At 36.3% G+C, this 20,867-nt stretch overlaps 1 protein-coding gene across 4 annotated transcripts in view; it reads right to left on the bottom strand.

The window, feature by feature from the left end:
- LOC131239771 (lysine--tRNA ligase, chloroplastic/mitochondrial) overlaps nucleotides 1-20,867 on the bottom strand; it is a 128,017-nt gene that overhangs the window by 30,470 nt on the left and 76,680 nt on the right. For all 4 annotated transcript variants that reach the window (XR_009168376.1, XM_058237636.1, XM_058237635.1 and 1 more), the window contains exons 10-11: nucleotides 8,929-9,135; nucleotides 3,062-3,156 (exon numbers count right to left, since the gene is read on the bottom strand). Coding sequence is in view for 3 of the 4 variants with exons in the window: in XM_058237636.1 (XP_058093619.1) it covers nucleotides 3,062-3,156; nucleotides 8,929-9,135 (302 nt within the window). In the remaining variant the exon portion in view is untranslated. The remainder of the gene's footprint in view (nucleotides 1-3,061; nucleotides 3,157-8,928; nucleotides 9,136-20,867) is intronic.

The raw sequence follows: 20,867 nt of genomic DNA, 5'->3' as shown, positions 1-20,867 counted from the left end.
CATTATGAAAGACATATGGGCCCCTTCCCATCCTCCAATCCATTCTAAAACTCCTCAGCAAGTAAATCAACCTGATCCATCAATATTAGGTAGTCCACATCCCCATCACCCAACCACCCACAAAATTCGAAAGATGGGAAAAAAATATATCCCACACCTCTCTAGCAAAGAGACACAAGATGAAAAGTGATCAACTATCTCAACATTCCTCACGCACATAATGCAAACATTGAGAATTACCATTATTCTCTTTGAAGGTTATCCATGGTTGGCACTTTTTTACTTCCCACTAGCCACGCTAATGACACCACCTTCGGAGCTGCCCCGCACTTCTAAACAAACGAGAAGCCACTTGTTTGCCTCCTCGGTGAGTCACCTTGGAGCGCTAAAGAATGGTCTAACAAAAAAATGACCCAAGCTCTCCTTCTTCCATCACAAACGATCCTTCTCTCCCCACCAAGGGATGAGTGTAGTACAATCGATCCAACAATTATAAGAACCCGTCAAACTCATCATTAGACAAATTTCAACAGCAAGGGGGAGACCAAACCACCCCATTAGACAAGAAAGAGAAATACCACGCAACGAAGAAATCAACCTCTGGGGCAAACATGGCTAGATTCGAAAAAAACCTCTCTCAACTTCTACTTGCTAACCCACACATCCTGCCAAAACTTTAACCTTTCTCCATTGCCCAAAGCATAACCGATCCCTTCACCAAACTTAGGGCCTGGAAGAAATTGTAAATTTTGGCTAAATGAGTATTTAGGTTAGGAAAATTAAGAAAATATTAGGAAATATGGGGTCTAGGGTTTCAATAATGCAGGGGCATTTTCACACCGAGCTCGAGTGGGGTCGCCTGTAGGATGCAGGGGCACACTCGGGGTGGGTGACCCATGTGATTTGGGGGTCCACAAGGGAGGTCTCGTGTTCGAGACTCCTCACCAAGGGTGATTAATGTGCATTTCACACAGGGCTCGAGTGGGGTAGCCTGTGGGATGCGGGGACACTCGGGGTGGGCGGCCCATGTGATTTGGGGCCCACGAAGGGGGTTCAGCCGAGGTCCTAACCCATGAGATGTGGGGCCTAGGCTATGAGATAAAGGGATTAATTCGCCACACTCTAACAGTTTGAACTTTTAGAGCAAGTGATTAATTGTCTTGCATCAAATTGGTATTAGAGCGGGGGGTCTTGTGTTCGAGGTGGGTAGCCCATGTGATTTGGGGCCCACGAAGGGGGTTCAGCTAAGGTCCTAACCCATGAGATGTGGGGCCTGGGCTATGAGATAAAGAGATTAATTCGCCATACTCTAACAGTTCCAGCTTTTAGAGCAAGTGGTTAATTGTCCTGCATCATTCAAGGTTAGGCAAATGGAAATTTTGGAAATTTCTAGGATTAGGAATTGGGGAGAGTCGAGGAAAATTCTCGTTTGCAAAATGGTGAAATTGCGGATTTTAGTAAAATTGGATTTCAAGTTTGGGAAATTGTAGAAATTAGGGGTTTTAGGTTTAGGGGTTTAGAAAAGTAGAGGATTTTCGTAAATTTGAGGAATTATGGCTAAAAACTGGGAATTTTGGGTTTTTTCATTGGGTTTTCGGGTGTATGGTTAGGAAAATTGACAAAAATGGGGTCAAGATTTAGGTTTAGACAGATTTTTTTGGGGAAACAGGGAGAAGAACACACACACACACACACACACACACACACACACACACACACACACACACACACACACACACACACAGAGCATCAAGAAATATGGGTCCTAGGGTTTCAGAAAATTGGGTTTCAGGGTTAGGCAAATGGAAATTTTGGAAATTTCTAAGATTAGGAATTGGGATTTTTGGAGGAGCACAGAGGTAACCAAACCTTGTACGTAAAGATTTTGAATTTTTACCCATTTGTTGATTGATTCCTCCATTAGATTCTCCAATTTTCTTAATAACCCCAAATTACAACAGTAAATGCATAAACCACTGATAGATATGACAAGTCACACCACAATGAAACCCTGAGGAAGTCACATTACAGTTTAGAAAGTCCTACTTAAAATTTATTTTATTTTTAAAAAAAAAAAAAAGCCAAGGCTGAAAGCCTGCTGGCCCAAAAAATAACCTACCTAATCTGTCTCTAACTTGTAATAAAAAGAGAGGTAATTGAGGAAAATAATTATAAACTTGCTATATTCTCCATGTACCAACCAGTATAGCATTGTAGGACAATGGAGTTAACAAAAAAATCCCCTAGCACATGCATATAGTTTTTATATACAGCTTTGAAAAGCACAACAATTGGACGTGTGGGCCAAAAAGTCCAACCATTTCATGTATCTACTCCATCCAATAGGACTGTGGGCTCCACAGTCCAATTGACCTTGTGGGTCCATAAATCAATCAGATATTTCCTTACAATATTGCAGTAACCAGTGCTCAATCTGGTACCCCATGTTGGTGATGAGGTGGTCCTGCCTCAAATGTCCACCCTGTTGAATATGTCCCCATGAAAAATCAAGTAATAATGAAGAAATATCCCATGACCTTACCCACAATTTGAAGTTTAGTACATATAAGAAACAGGATCCAACTCTATTGACCTCATGAATATCTGAAGTATCTGCTTTATCAAATTGAAGTAAGCCCTACATTCAACAATCCTGACTAGACCAACAGAATCCCGAGGTGTAAAATTTGGTAAAATTTAGTAGAACAAAATGCAAATGACCAAGAACTAGTGAACTACATATGAAAGATGTATTTTTCTGAAAGACAACAATACCTGTTACATTACAACAAGAATTTGGGACACAGTAAGAAAAACTCCTGGAACTATAAATGCAACACTGATACCACATTTTGAGAAGAAAAGAATGGACATGCTAGAACTTTTGTAGGAGGAATTTCAGCAACTTTCTACAAAACAACTCTAGAAGTGCCCAACTTTTATCACCAAAACTATACAACGTAGCTTAGAATCTTGGGTTTGTTTAACCCACCTCCCTCTTAAACACAACGTACCAAAAAGCTATATTTGAACTTATCAAATATGGGGGAAAGCTTACTACCTCCGATGTGGCTTAGCCAGTGGAGAGATCTCGATAGGATAGTCTAGAACAAATGTGGGCTGCACAAGAGTTGGCTCAACAATGGTCTCAAAAACCTGGAACAAGGATACAAAGATTCAATGGTGCAACAATATAAGAAGAAGGCTTACATGATCAAAAGGAAAAGCAACTGTATGATCACGATATTAGCTGTCCAGATAAATGTGGTCACAATATTAGTTGCCTAGATAAATGCCGTATTCATCAAAGCAATCTGTTTGATGCAGAAAAAAGGGATTAGATTCCTTGTTCTACAGTTGGTTGGGAACAGCCACTAGCTCAATTAGATGGTTATCTCTGTTTCAACCAGCTGAGAGTACGATCCCATGTAGTGAGAGGGGGGGGAGGGGGGTGTGAATTTTATTAAGATACTGATGAAATCTTTTTATTTTTCAATCTTTTTATTTACTTTACCATGATTTGATATATTAGTATCACATCTGCTGACTGCTCAGAGGGCTTGTCTTGAACAGCATGTTAACTGCATGATTAAAAGACTTGGAGACTCAGACCAATTCATTCGGTATCAAGTCAAGTTGGGAGTTACCTGAGTTGGAGTGAATCAGCCCAACTCGTCCAAGTCAGGGTAAATCTGCCAGACTCATCCGAGTAGGGGTGGATCGTCTACATGACTTGTGCTGTCAAACCAGATCAGGTACAATCCAAGTCCAAATCGACTCGGACAATTTGGGTGGGACTTGTCCAACTCTTCAAAACATGTTTAACTGTTCTCAAGTTCCCCCTTTGTGTGTAGCATGCAACAGTTGGGCTAAGGTGAAGCATGGATCACGATCATGTTGCCATGTTATTGTTGTTCAGTACACATGTATCAGTGGGCTCCCTCATATTTTGTGCACCAAAGTACCCAAGCATCTTCGTGAGTAATGTGTCCCTAGTAGCTTTTTTGGTCTATGCACCAAGCGGTCTCATCTAACACTACATGCCCTAGAGTTCAACTAATTAAATAGTGGGCTATGGTGCAATGTGGGTGTGATTGCAATGGCATATGTGGGTTGTTTGGGAAACATGTATCAATGGGCTCCTTATTATTCTGTGAGGCCAACAACTCATGCATGACCTCCATGTGCATGTGTGGCTCATGCTCAATGGTATGACTACTGCATGTAATGGGTGGGCTACGGATGGTAGTAGGTGGACCACATTTGCATGACAGTGTAGTCAAGTTGGGCCTATGCCATGGCTGGTTCCAGAGCACGGGTAATTGAGAAGGTTGACATCTAGTGGACAGATAAGTACCAGGTTCACATGTGAATGCTGTTAATGTGGGCCCTTGCCATGGCGAAGAGACTTCCATGAAAAACTAGTGATAAAAACTGACAAAAACAACCATTAACTAGAACAAAGTAACAAATCCACATTAAGGCAAATCATAGTAAAGCCCTGTGGTAAGAAAGAGTGAGCACTTTGACAAAGTTGTAAAGAATCCTGGTCAATTGAAGGGAAAGAAGGTGAATCATAAAGATAAGCATACTGAGCACACAAGCATTGTTGTTGTCACTTGTGTTGAAGCACACAACCTCTGTAGAACTGAATATAATATTTTCAAGAGGATGTTGTTCTGCCACAGGGAAGGGCCAAACTGAAAGAAAATTTCAATTGTTCCTTTTTAAGGGTAAGAAAGATGGTTTTATTAAAAAAGGAAGAGAATTATAGGAGATGGAGGGATTCCCCAATCTACAGTGAGTGGAGATGAATCCCTCGCGCCCCCCCGCCGCCCCCCCCCCCCCCAATCCATCAGCTATATCATTTCCTTCTGTTAGGAAGTGGATAAAAGAAACAGAGAGTATCCCCTCCTCTTTTCTATTGTTAAATGATAATTGAATGATTTGATAAACAACAAACACATGGGAAAGAATTTCCAGCTGGAGTTTTCCTCCATGTCTCTACAATCTGTGTAAGACTCCGACTCAATATCTGATCAAATCCAAATTGGACCAATCCTGATGAATGGTAGTAGATAGCCATCAGTAGTTATGCTGTTGTGTTCGGTGTCAATGAGGGAGCCATCAATAATCTCCCTAACTCCACAAACTTGTAAAGTCTTTCCAGAACTTATCAGCTTGCTTCCGCAATACACAAAACTCTGGAAAGTACTTAATCATGAAGTAATATTGTAAAAAAATCACTGCAAGAATGTGCATAATCAATCACTCCTCGCAACATGACCATTTATATGGTTTTTTTATGACCTTCTTACCCAACTTAATAGGGTTGTAATCTTATAAATTATGCATGCTTTGCTAGAGATCAAAACAGTCACCTGCAGAAGTTAGAACGGTCACTTGCACTCTACAGATGTCATAACATACCCCTTCATTTTCTAGTTTTCAGGAACATCACTAGGCAATCATCTAGGCTCCCAGGGTAGTTGCTCACCTTGACTATTTGGGTGTATTGAATACATTGACACAAATGAAAATTTTCTGAAGTGAACTAAATATATTAAGTTGGCTAAAAAATATGTACTGAAAAGTATTACTCGAGGCAACACTAGAGTGGAAATAGAATGAGAAATAAGGGAAATTGGGGTCTCTAGTTTGTTGAGTCTTGATAGTGGTGATGATGTAGGCCCACAACCTACCGTAGGGCCCAACATGTACTGATTTTGGACTGTTTATTTATAGATTTAAGGACTAAATATCAAGATTTGCAATTTACTATCTATGGAAAATATAGGGGCTGATTTAAAATTGTGATTGAAGATATGGGAGATACGATTGAAGATAAGCAGCTAATTTGAGGATATGATTGAAGATTTGGAGGATTATTTCTTAAATTTGTTTTTACTATTTTTAGGCTTTTACCATCTTAATTGCAGGAATTAGTGTTCGAAATATCGGTATCGCGTTATGTATCGCACCTTTGCGATACAGATACGTATCGGTTATTGAATGGGACATATCGGTTGTATCGTGTAATGTATCATTGTTGTTGGAAACATGAGGAAATTAGTCGATTTTCTAAACGAAACTTCAATGATTGTTAAAAAACACATCAACACACACTTATAAATCAAAACATTACAAAAAATAAGTGCACATAATAGGTTTTCTTTGTATGGATTCCTAATCTATGCGTTATCTAACTGAATTGATGCAAGTATGTTATCTAACTGAATTGATGCAAGTATATTCAAAGTTCATATAATTTATAAATATAAGAAGATGTGTGGAAAACACAACCAATACATTCAAAAGCAAAAGAAGGATCACTAGATTAGGTTACATACATGTTTGATTTTATGTTTGGACATAAGGATCACAACCGGTTTGCGACCAAGTGGGAAATTTTGATTTTTTCAACTTTCCGCAACTCACCCCATCTCCTCCAAATCTCAAAAGTGAAGCTCCCAATCCTTGTATTTGTAACAATTTGACGCTAATTTAACATGATTTACTAGAAAAAAAAAGGATCGAAAATCGAAAATGCTCACCGAATCGAACATGTGAGATATATCGCACTACTTGCGAGTTTCGTATTGCACAGGTGGGATACAAGATATATCGTGGGATATACCGGCCAATATCGTTGATATTTAAAACACTAGCAGGAATTCTAATTGAAGATTCATTTAGGGGGTGTAGGATGTAGGGATTCCAAAAATTTTAGTGTGAGTTTTGCTTTAGTATTGTAAGAAGTTTGATATCAATAAAGTATTTCACCCTATCTACTCAAATATTCTTGTGGGTGTACTCTTGTCCATTTCTTTGTGATTCGGCAGTTGAGATCTCATTGACTCGATAACCAGGTTGCACCATTTTAGTATCAGAGCGGGTGATAACTGGGAAATTGCTACCTCTACATCATCTCCTGATAGTTTCGAATCGAAAGGGGTGACACAAGAATAGTTTATTCAAGTTATCCAATTGATCCACGCACCCACAGAGTGGGTAGATCAACTCATGCACACAGTATGCAATCTCACTAATCAAGTAGGGGACCTCCGGTATGCATGGAATCTGGAGACCAAAGTTCGAGCACATGGACACATCGAGGGAAGGTCCCCACCATGGTCCTAAGTCCTAACCAACAACTGGAAGCCCCAAATTAGGAAGACACCTATGATCAAATCCTTCAATTGATGACATTGTTCAAAATTTTGGCAATATTATCAATACCACTAGCCGATTAATCACCTTCTCATTCACTACCATTTCTTTAGCCATGGGTGGTTCACTATATTCGGCCTTTTTAAGGTCCACTAGGTAATGCCACAATTTATGCAAGATCTTCTCCTCCTGGAAGTGTGATACTTTCTCTAGTAAAGGAAAAAACTCTCAAGTAGTTTGGTGCTCCCCACGGTTTGGTAGCTACTATGCAAGGAAAGAAATAATTAGGCATTTTGGAATAAAACTAGATCTCTAGATTCTATGATCTCAAGCCCAAAAAACAGGAACATGTTGTGGGCCATTACTTGCAAGGACTTTAAAATCATGCAAGTCGTTGATCTGTGATAGATGTAGTAGCAAAGGCAGGACCAGGGGTTGGTGCACGCACAATTCATGAGATTAACAAGAAAGATATAGACAGCAATCTTACCAAAGAATGGCCCGTTACACCATCAAATACATGTCCAAAACCAAAAAAGAATTGCATATTTGGGATCCTCACTTCTTCTTTTTTGTTAATTTCCTAATCCTTTTGGATTTTTCCCCTTAACTGTATATACTAACATATACAACCATATCGATACTTATGACAAAGTTATTTCCCAAAAAATAGTTTTGGTTCAGAAGTATATCTAAGAATTAGTTTTGGTGATAAGATTAGAAAAGTTCTAATTTTTTCCAATGATTTACCTTTAGCAAGTTTAGGATTTGGATCAAAATGTTTAAGATATGTTTTGTGTTTTCACTAGGGTTTCTTTTCATAAGAGACAATTCTAATTAATTGGCAATCTTAACTAAGGTTCCAAGGTTTTTAGAGATGTTTAGGGATGCGCAATTTCGATTCTATTAAATTTACTATTAGGACTAGGAATAGGGTTTAGATGAATGTACAAGTACTTTGGTTCTGGTGTGATTCAAACTTCATATTATTTAACTAGAAATCAATGTGAAACCCTGGAAATGAGAATTCTCTATTACATCAATAGCCTATCCTATAATATATTGTATCTGACGAGCATAGAATAAGGAGCTCATCAAAAAATTTCAACTCTACTTGGCAATTGGGTGATTTTTGTAAGCCATGTGCAAGGTTAATGTACTCTATTTACAATATCTTGGGTTCAAGTTCCTTCATGAGGAAGCACTATAATATCGGTCAATATGGCCCTATAACGGCCAATAGCTTCTTCCTTTTTCTTTTTTTTTTCTTTTTTTTTTTTTTTTGAGGAAAGAAATCTCAAAAATATTGGAAAAGCCCTCAGAACAATTTACAGCCTATGAAACAACAGGAAAAAATAAAACAGTTTTTCCATGTGAAGGAACAGACATCATCCATTAGCATCCAATTACACAGTCATTTTTTTTTTATAAAGGATGAAAATTAACTCTTGTATTATGTCCTCCCAAAGGTCCGAGGAGAAGTATTCTATAAATATACAGCATCAATGTAAATTCAGCCTCTTCATGAACTTCACTAGGGTTTAGCATATCAAGTTCCAATACCAGCTTAATCCAGTTATAGTAATACCACGCTTTGTCAGAAAATTAAGCATCTATTGATACTAGTTATCTCAAGGAGTGTAGAAGCCTACATCCTTCACTTTCAGCATCAAAACAATAAACAGAGAGAAATCGAATAGACAATTAAGCAAGTACCCAAAAAATCTAATTTCAGAAATCACTTATAAGATCATTTACCTCATTAAGGACATGGCCCACAGATGGGCATGTTTCAAAGGAGACTTTATCATTGTTGTCCACACCATTCTCAAGTGTCCTAATAGAAACATCTTTTGCAGCTTTAACATCATTACCAAACTCGCTGAAGTTGATTCCAGTGGCTTCCTTGACAAGATTATGCATGGTTTCCCTCCTCCATGGACGTTCCAGACAAATTTCTGTTCCCTGCAAGTCATACCATTAGGTCAGTTGAACCAGAAATGGCCAAGGATTGTACTAAATAAAACTTTAAAGTGGCATTAAATGAAAGTCCAATCCCTAATTTAGTTTAGATCTTAATGAGAGTGAAGCAATGCTAACCAACACATTTCAATATTACATGTACAGTGTGTGTGCATGTGCACACATGTGCATCCATCTGCATGCATGTGTATCTGTGCCAATATTATTCTTCCTCTTTCTTCTTGTTATCCTCAGTAGAACCAATATTTCGTTTTCAACAAACAAATTGGTATCTGTGTTTTATTGTGTTCGCGTGTACGGTGGGAACTTGTATCTTTTGCATATTATATTCAGTATAATTGTAATTTAGTTTTGTCGGTTTAAAAATATATATGTAACACTTACAGGAGTCTTTGTAAGAACAGAACCCTTCATGTTTCCTCTGAACAATAATAGGAAAACAGTTCCCACTCAGCAACAAAGGTGTCGTACCAGAGCACAGCATAGCAAATTTAGCAATACAATTTTACGAGTCCGCATCCGGATATCCATGGAACAGTGTCCTCCGAATCATGCAAAGCATCAGTAAAACCATGTGTTGTTTAGTCATGAAAGAATCAAATTCATTGACAGCATGGAAGGCAGACTACATTCAAGTCAACGTGAGGAATATGCGAAACCTTCTTTTTCTTTTTTTACTTTTTCTTTTCTTTTTCTTTTTTTGGATAGGTAACTTTATGAATATATGGAAATTCAAGTGTCTAAGAACAGATAAATGCAGCTACTACTCGAACTCATCACTCAGGTTCGTAAAAGAATAAGCATCATCAAAGAGCAGTGATTTAAGTGTCGCTATCGACACATGTATTGCACCCAGTGTTCGAATCATCTCCGATATTATCAAAATATCTCTGATATTATCTTTATCTCTAGCTCAGCGATACCAATAACGCTGGTAGTATCAGAAATTCCAGGTATTAGCAACGTATCGCTAAGTATCGCCAACGTATCAATATCGTTAATGTAATTGCCTATGTAAATTCTAAGTGTCTCTCGAATTGCCAATGCATCAATATCGCCAATATTTTCGACTATGTAAAGTCTAGGTAATGCTTGTATCATATCATAAGTGTATCGTCGATATTTCAATAATATCGCCAACATATTGATATCATCAAAATTTTGTTTATTAGAGAAATTTTTATTTCAATTTCTTTTCATGGGCACATGATTGTGTGTAGTGTTCAATTTGTCATTGATAATATTGATAATATCTCGATATTATCGATATCGCAACATGCGCAATATTGAGACCGCAATCTTTCATTTCCTTTCCAATTGTTGATGATTTCTTGGTGAAATATCATGTGTTGTTGATATTTTGCAATATTAATGGATGTTTGAATGGAAGGTTGGATGGTTAAATAGGCCGGATGGGACGGTTGGACTGATTTCTTACAACAGCACATGCTTTTAAGGCCCTTTTTGTATATATATATATATATATATATGTCTAAATATGCAAGTATGTGCATTTTAACATCTCCTGAAGTTTCGCTGAAAATTCCACCGTCTTTCCCATGTTTCCCCGCATTTTCGATTATCATCGATATTATCGGCGATATCGATATTGTTTCCATATCCCCAGCCAGCGATACTTGTAGTGATACCGATACTTCGAACATTGATTGCACCCCTGGGAAACAGAAACATATTGGCATTGCATGGTAAAAATCGCATGTAACACATTATGTATCATTGTTCTTGGGAAACATTGGGAAATTGCTCGAATTTTTCAATGAAATTTCAGGGGATGTTAAAAAAGACATTATTACACATTTCAAGCACACAAAAATAAGTTTCCTTTGTATGTAGTCGTAAACTATGCACTATCTGACAGAAGTGGTGAAATTATATTCAAAATTAGTTCATATAATTTATAGATCACAGAAGACATGTGAAAACACAACCACAACATTCAAAAGACAAAAAATAAGTAAAAATATAAATGTTCCCTCAATACAACTGTGTAGTTGTGCCTTAGACCCACAGAGTTATGCGGTGGCTCAAAGTCATCATCTCCATCTCAACAGGATGGTCATGGTATTGCTCATCATCTCAAATATTTTCACAAGTTTTAATTCTTTTCAAAATAAAATTTTAATAAATATAAAAATCACTAATATTTGCATAATTCCTATCATATGTTAGCAGTTAGCACATACAATGTATTTAAAATTTAAATAAATAAAAAGTATAACTGATGTTAAAATTCGCATACACTCATAAATACATAAATATTAGGAACAAATAAGCATTAATCTGTAATTTTATATATATATATATATATATATATATATATATATATATATATATATATATATATATATATATATATATATATATATTCATTCATTCATTCATTTTTTTCCAAAAAAAAATTAAAAACTTCCGTCAATCTTAAATCAACCTCTAAGCACTCTCACATGACCTTTCCACACTCTAGTTACAAGTTAAATTGGTGAAATCTTAAAATGAATGGATTTTCCCCAAATTGCCCCATTTTCTCCAATATCGTAAATGAGAGGTTAAAATCCATTATTGAGCATGCAAAACAAACAAAATCATGGATTACTAACTTGAATCCACAGATTTTAATCAATTTAAACAAGAGAAGACAGTTCAAATTTAAGAAGAAAAAAAAATCACTGATTGGTTTTCGTATACCACTCTCCGATTTCAATTTACGCAAATCCCCTTTGTCGCTCCAAACAAATGAATTGGAATGGTTGAAATCCCCTTAAGAACATAATGCCTACAAATTTTGTCAGAGAAATTGGGATTTTTCTTTGGAATTTTGGCGATTTTCCTTTTTCACAAGGGGACTGATGTAGGGGCGATATCGCTGATACATATCTCATGTCTCAACGATATCAGGCATTTGATAACTACGTATTTTGAATATATTGCAATGTATCAAAATACCATCGATACATTGTGATATATTGTGATATTTTGACCGACAAGTATCAGCAAGTTGTGATATCGAAGTATCGACCAATGCTACCAATATTTAAAACACTGTTGTCATATGCAGTATTCTTTCTGAAGCAGAGCCACTTAAAAGATATCAAAAGTAACTACCATCAAGAGCTCCAAAACTACAAGTCAGCAATCTAGTTGGCAGGTGAAATGTACTCCACCTAAATGGTCCAATACATACCATCATTTAAATAACGGTTTTGGAGTGCAAATCACATTGAAACTGAAACCAGGACCAATTTTGGTCCATTTAGATACTGTTTCAGTCCCATTTCAATCTAGTGATTAGTCTTTTTCCCACCAGAACCAAGACGAACCGTATTTGTGGACAGCAAGCAGGTTATTAATCTTATTCTTCAGCCTATTTTGTGGCCGCAAGACCCTCTTCTGTTTGTGATTGGGTTTGGAGATTCGTTGGAATTTCCTATTGCAATAGTTGTTCTGACTGCTATTGCTGTTTATAGCATTATTTTGGAATTAGTTGTTTGAGATTCTATATGGCTTCTTCATCCACATTTGAGACTATAGACCCTGTCAATTCCAGAATGTAACGGTTAGTTGTTCATTCTGAGAACCTTGGTCTGCAGATTACAACACAAATTGAGTTCAAGTAATTACCTTTAGTGGTCGAAAGTAGTTGAAATGTTTATTGGAGACAAACAAAAGTTGGGATATATAGATGGTAGTGTAGAAGAATCACCCTCTACCACTGATCCATCATATGATGAATGAAAATCAAACAATTTGTTGGTTATGTCATGGCTACTCTATGGAACCAGGAGTTAACGAAGGTCGTTTTTGCCTATCCACGTGAGATTTGGTTGACGGCCTATGAATTGTATGCTAATTAGAATATTATGGCTCATATTTATAATATTTATTAGGTGATTTAGTCACTAGTGACAGGGGGAGAGATTTGTGTCTGATTATTATGCCAAGATGCGTGGTCTATGGCAGGAATTATCCTTTCTTGATGATCTTTAATTTGTGTGTTCTACATATACGGAGGCATATAAAAAGCGTTGAAAAGAAATGGATCTTTGAGTTATTGGCAGGTCTTAATATTGGTTTTGAACCAGTTTGTTCTTAGATTCTTGGTTCACCTTCTTTACCATTGCTTACTAGTTTGTATGCTTAGGTATTACATGATGAAAAACGTCAAACAACTATGGGTTCAACTGTGGTTGAAAAATCTGCCTTAGTGACAGGATTCAGAAACTTTGATCATACTGGTGCTGGTCATGTATGTGGTGCAGGACTAGGTAGTCGTGATGGTGGCAGAGGCTGTGGACGTAGTCCTGGCCATTGTCATCGCATGGATCAGTTATGGACTCATTGTGGCAGACATTGACACACTTTTGACTATTACTAGGTTCTTCATTGTCGTCCTCAGGGTGGAGCAGTCAATTCTATTGCTTTGGATGGAAGGGACTCTCATATTACTGTTGGGGACATGATACCTTACAAAACTTCACTTGTGCTTCCATTAGTTGGTGATGTGATTCATCTCTCAAAATCTAAATATGATACTTTGTTAAGGGATACTACTCAAAATAAGGTTTCCTCATCCACTTCCTTGACCCAAACAGGCAACACATGCACTACCTTTCATACTACTTCTTTGTCAAGTCCTTGGATTATTGATTCGAGGGCTATTGATCAAATGATATATACATCTAGTTCTTTTTCTTCCTTTACTCCTAATCTAAATTTAGGCCGTGTGAAATTAACAGATGGTACCCTAACACTATTGGGGTAAGGGTAATGTATCTGTTTTTGTCTTTTTCCTTGTCATCTAGCTCATTGGTTCCTAATATTATGTCTAATTTGATATCATTTAGTAAGATTACAAATGACCTCAATTGTAGTGTGGATTTTTATTTTGATCGTTGTATTTTCCAGGATCTGAAGGCAAAGAAATTGCTTGGTGATGGACATGAGAATGATAGTTTATATATTTTCATTTAAATACTTCAAGTCATATTAATGAGTGTTTTAGTGTTAAAGAAGGAAGACCTTTATATCTGGCATTATAGGTTTGGTCATCCCTCGACTTTAGTCCTATTGTCTTTATTACCTATGTCAGTTGAGTCTAATGATGTCGAAAACTTAAAGCGTGAGTCATGTGCCTTAGCCAAACACTAGAAGTCTTTTTATCTTCCCGTGGAAAAATGGTCTAGTAGAATTTTTTCTTTAGTTCATTCAGACGTATGGGGTCTAATTCCTATTATTTCTAAATGGTTTAATCCAATTATTAAAAAGCATTATGTTTATATGGATGTTAAATTTGTTGAAGATGCTCCGTATTTTTTTAGGTGGAAACAAAGAGCACCATTCTATGGTTCTTTCTATCTCTGTCCTTAAGTTAGATGAAATAGTGTTTGTTCCTTCTAACCCGACAATGCTAAGGATAAGGTTGCTATTGATTTCACTAAGTCTAACTTGAAGGTATATGAACAAAGGAATATTCGTAATCCTATTTTTTCTTAGGACAACATGAAACACGCTCCTTTGATTACGGTTACTGATAGTGTTCCTACTTGTTTGCCTATTTATGTTGATCCATATTTAGACGACCATTCCTTGAACTTACCTGTTGCCGTTAAAAAAGTAAAAAAGCAATACACTTCTCATAGCATTTAGCTCTTTGTTAACTATCATTCTGTCTTCTCAACATAGCTCCTATATTTATGCTCTTGGGTGCTCTACCTCCACCATTCCTAAAAATGTTAAGGAGGCTCTTATTTCTCATCTATGGTGACAAGCTATGGAGGAGGAGATGGTAGCCCTTGAAAAGAATCATACATGGGAGATGGGTGGGTAACCAAGCCCAAAAGAATTTCGTGGGTTGTCGTTGGGTGTATGCTCAAGTACAATCCTGATGTAAGTATAGCTCAACATAAAGCCTTCCTTATAGTTAAAGGCTTTGCACAGACTTTTAGTAAGGATTATTTCGCGACCTTTATTCCTGTTGCTAAGATAAACTCTGTTCAAGTGATTATTTCTCTTGTCGCCAATTTGCATTAGTCCTTACTTCGATTGATGTTAAAAATGCCTTTTTGATTAGTGATTTGATTGAGGAGATCTACATGCATCTTCCTCCTGGATTTATTCAAAAGGGAGAGGAGAGGAAGGTATGTCATTTGAACAAGGCGATATATGGTTTGAACCAGGCTCCTCGAGCCTGGTTTGATTAATTTAGCGGGGCTTTGATTCATATTGGATTTTCTCATATTCATTTTGATTATTTTGTGTTTGTAAAGAGGCATGTGAAGGGGATCATTATTGCGAGTGTCTATGTGGATGATATTCTTATTACAAATGATGATACTAATGGCCTTTCTAAGTTGAAATTATATCTAAGCAAGATGTTTGAAATCAAAGACTTGGGAGTTGGGACAACTAAAATATTTCCTTGAAATTGCAATCTCTTATTCTAAAATGGGCATAGTTTTGTCTAAACGAAAATATGTCGTTGATTTGTTGACTTGAACTAGTATTATTGGTATCAAACCAATTGATTCTCCATTGAAAGTCAATAAAAAGCTCAGGGTAGATGATGTGATAATCAAGTTTCAATTCACATAGCTCCTAATCCAATTTTTCATAAGCAAATAAAACATATTGAAGCCGATTGTCACTTTATTCGTGAGAAAGTTGTTGCAGGCACCATTTCCACTCCATTTGTTCCGTCTTATAAACAATTGATGAATGTTTTTACCAAGGCTCTTACTATGGAAGTTGGACAACGTACTATTGACAAGTTGGACATGATTGATATCTATGCCTCATCTTGAGGGGAAGTGTTGGTCTTATGAGCGTGTGGGTCCTACATGCGAGCCTAGTTCTTGGTGTGTGTGGGCCTTGTATGATAGCCTTAATGTCCCTTTCTAGGCCTTGGTGTTGTGGCCATTTAGTCCTTAGTTATTTTAGGCTTTAGTAGTTTTTTCTAATTTCCTCTTTTGCCCTTTCCCTATTTTTGTAATAGTAAGGGCATATTTATAATTGTACAAGGCCATTTATCATAAACAAGAGGGTTGGATGTCCAACCCTAACATGCTTTCTTCCCTCTCTCAAATTATTTTCTACCCCCACATGCAGGGCCCACACACTTATTACACCAACAATTGCCATGAAATTCATCAAGTTGTGAGAGCATCAAAGCCTACATTATTTTGAGCGTCGTTCAAAGAAGAAAGTCGAACACACCGCGGCCAAGATATTCCATATCGGTTACGATGGCCGTAACAGTCACCACCATTACCGATACAGGAATCGGTCGCATCGGCCGATATGGGGGCGTAACGATCGTTACTACCCCGTCATGGTTGAAAATTTTCTTTTGCCCGGAAAACTCTGAAAAAATATCTAGAAAATCCAAAATAATGTAAATATTCCAAATATGTATTCATTTTTTGTTTTGAACATGTTTATGGTAGTGTAACGGGCCCGTAACGGTAACTTCTTTTTTTTTCATTTTTAGCTCATTTTTTGCTGTTTTTTTGAAACCTCTTGCTTCCAAACTGTTTTTCACTCCTTCTACTACTAATTTCGACCAACTTTAGCTAGGTATTTGAGATAAAAACATATTATATTACAGATTTTTTTGAATCAAAGCTCGGTGGGCCATTTTTCAGAAATTCGTCAAAAATAGGTATTTATACTTTTTGTAATATGTTTTGCTGTTTTAATCATGTCATATGATGTGTTAATCATAGCAGAACATGTTAATGTACATTTTACAGATTTGGGGTGCCATTTAATAATTTTTTAATATTTTTTTCTATTTACGCATGAATTTTGGCCCCTTTTAATGGTTGTTTTGCTGTTTTAATCATGCCATTTGATGTGTTAATCATAGTAGAACATGTTAATGTGCATTTTACAGATTTGGGGTGCCATTTTATATTTTTTTAATATTTTTTTCTATTTACGCATTTATTTTGGCCCTTTTTTTGAAAATTCGAAAAATCATTTTTTAATGATTCTTTTGCTGTTTTAATCATGTCATATGATGTGTTAATCATAGTAGAACATGTTAATGTACATTTTACAGATTTGGGGTGCCATTTTATATATTTTTTATATTTTTTTCTATTTACGCATTTATTTTGGCCCTTTTTTTGAAAATTCGAAAAATCATTTTTTAATGATTCTTTTGCTGTTTTAATGATGCCATATGATGTGTTAATCATAGTAGAACATGTTAATATGCATTTTACAGATTTGGGGTGCCATTTTATATTTTTTCTATTTACGCATTTATTTCGGCCCTTTTTTTGAAAATTCGAAAAGACATTTTTTAATGATTCTTTTGCTGTTTTAATGATGTCATATGATGTGTTAATCATAGTAGAACATGTTAATGTGCATTTTACATATTTGGGGTGCCATTTTATATTTTTTTAATATTTTTTTCTATTTACGCATGAATTTTGGCCCTCAAAAATAATTGCAAACACCTAAATGTAAGATATTTTCATATTACATTCATTTTAATATATCTATCATTGATAGTAGATAGTTAGAAAATTAAATATATGAATTTTGTAGTCAAATTCAGGTTATCTGGTTCATAAATTGTCCGATACAACTTCTCACCAAAGAGTGGACCATTACACCACCATAAACATGTTCCAATTTATAAATGAATGCATATTTGGAATGCTTAGAATATTCGAGATTTAATCTATATTTTTTATATTTTTTGGGGAAAAAAAAAATTTACACCATTACGGGCCGTTACGCCCACATATCATCATTACGCCCCCGTAATCGGCCGATATGGGGGCGTAACGATCGTTACTACCCCGTCATGGTTGAAAATTTTCTTTTGCCCGGAAAACTCTGAAAAAATATCTAGAAAATCCAAAATAATGTAAATATTCCAAATATGTATTCATTTTTTGTTTTGAACATGTTTATGGTAGTGTAGCAATCAACTCTTTGGTGAGAGTGTTGTATCGGGTTGTTTAGTGAATTTGTGAACATGATTATGTCTTTAATGTTTACACATCACAATCAAATATTAGAACTAGAAATCATTAAAAAGGCATAAATATTACTTTTTCAATTTTTTCAAAAAAAAAAAGCCCTCAGAGCTTATATTTGCTCAAATGACTTTAATCTACCGTTTTAATCTTAAAAACTATAGTGACAGTGGTTGAAATCTGTTGCAAAACGATCTAGGAGAGTTTTTTAAATGAGAAAAGTGAGAAAAAAAAAATGAGGAGAATTGGATTTAAATTTTATTTTATTTTTTTTTAAGGTGGTGGTTTTTCAACCATTACGGGGGTAACAGTCGTTATGCCCCAAAATGGCCTTTACGGCCACTGTAACGGCTGTTACAGTCCAAAAAAACTAGCCGCACCATTTCACCCCCGTATCACGTAACGGTCATGGACATTACATATTCGTATCAGCCTTTATGAGCGTATCGTAACAAATACAAAACATCTTGGTCTCGTCAGACACTCTTGCACACAGCTTGTCATCTATTGACATTAGTTCAGAGTAAGGAAGCTCCACCTCCGTCCAACCTTATGTGCACAAGGGATATCACGGGTTGAACATGGCAGCTCCAACATCCAATCATACTCGTCTACCCATGGATATGGGCAGCCAGTGAATAGCTCTTCGAGTTATGGCCCTTTGATAAAAGGATATTCGGAGTATGCATATGACAGACATCAATCCTATTAGCGAGTTGAGGTTGAACTCGATTTGTACCCTCAACACCTTACTCAGCCAATGTCATCGATGTATGTCACACAATACCCACATCTGGGTGTACTCGTACAGTTTGGGAAGGACGAGTACTAAAGAAACATGAGAGAGGTCATCCACTAGTACATGACTTGGGAACGGTACAATCAACATGTTGGGCAGCAGTACAACGCCGGACTGCAACGGGATCCAGGTAACAACTACGAGCCACCTCGTCACTCCATATGGGGATGAGGGATGGCTAGAAGGATGTGTTTTTTAAGTTCATTTACTTTTACATGTCTTAATTGTTGTATGACAATTCAATTGTATTATATAAACTCATTTTGATTACTATTGGAATGATTTCTTAAGGCAACGCATGCTTTTAGGCCCCCATTAAATGGAAACTTATTATGTATGCATTCTTTTGGCAATTTTTTTATTCCTAAATAACAATATTGTTTCTTTATCGCCGGCTAACGAAACTTGTAGCAATACCAACAACTGGAACACTAGGTTGGATGGCCAACCCTCTTATTTATACCTCCTCCTCCTCCTCCTCCCCTCTATCTCTCAGTCTCACTCATTCTCTCATTCATTCTCTCTTATTCTCTCACTCATTCTCTCATTCTCCCATTCTCTTTTACGCTCTCACTCACTCTCTCTATGTTATTCTTTTCTAACTCTTTTATTTTCCTTTCTCTAATTCTCTCATCGTCACAATTCATAAATCATAAATTCATTTTTCATAATCTCATTTTCTATTTGTCTAATTGTCTCATAACTTCATAATATCTTTTAAGTTTGATTTTTTTCATAAGAGACAAGACAAGTGACAAGTCACAATTCACAAGAGTTAAAAATTACAAGTTACACCTACGAGTAAAAGTTTCAAGTTACAAACTTACAAGTTACAATAAACAAGTACAAGGGGGCAAAGCTATCACCCTACAAGTTACAAGTTCAAGAATTGATGCTCTCTCTCTCTCTCTCTCTCTCTCTCTCTCTCTCTCTCTCTCTCTCTCTCAACACAAGTATAACAACAGTGATCACTCTCTCCTCTCATCATGACTTTTTCTTCCCAATCTTCTTCCTTGAAACCCAAGTCTAATGACCTGGGTTGGAAGTACAAGCACTATCATAGTGCTAGTAAAAAGACTAACAGTGTCTGAGCTTTGGGGGTTTGTAAGTGCCGGTGGCATTGGACAACACAAGCAACACCTTACACACACATCGGGATCAAATGTAAGAACATGCCCCAATGTTACTCCAAAGGTCCGAAAGGAAATCATGAAGTGCATGGACAAACATGCCATAAAAAAAGCATGATAGTGTGGTACTTCGAGCAGTAGCACAAGGCCCAGTAGCAATGATGGCCAAGAAGAGACAAGATTGAGGAGATACAAGAAGAAGATGATCAAGATCAACCATTGGATGTGGACGAAGTACTAGTGGCAAACCAATGATGAAGAAACAAAAAAAAGATGAAGTACAAGTTGAAGGAGACAATGATGATGACAGTGACGGTGGTTTTGATGTTGTGCCACAATGGGTTGGGGATCAATCGGTATAGTATTATAGTAGCCTAAGTTTAAATTTATAAGTCACTAAGTTGTAACTTATAACTTTGTAGGTTGTACTCGTAAATTGTAATAAGTTGTAAGTTATAGCTTGTAGAGTTGTACTTGTATACATCAACTCATCAAGATTCAAGTTATCAATAAAATTTCTACATTCATATTTTTAATAAGTTGTTATTTGTTAGTGTAACTTGTTGATTGTTTTGTTATATAACTTATAGATGGTCTAATAGTCAAACTACAATGAAATACGTACAATTAAAATATAAATAAATAAATAAATAAAAATCCAATCACTTGTAGTAATTAGACATAGTTTTTCTTATTTTTTAGAATTTTTTATGATTTTTTCATTTTTTTTAATCTTCAAGAACCAAAAAAAAAAAAAAAAACAGCGAGTCTAAG

Source organism: Magnolia sinica, chromosome 3 (assembly GCF_029962835.1).
Source record: "Magnolia sinica isolate HGM2019 chromosome 3, MsV1, whole genome shotgun sequence".
NCBI classification, from domain to species: Eukaryota; Viridiplantae; Streptophyta; class Magnoliopsida; order Magnoliales; family Magnoliaceae; genus Magnolia; species Magnolia sinica.
The sequence above is the reverse complement of the archived record's forward strand: the minus strand, read 5'-3'. Positions and strand labels throughout refer to the sequence as shown.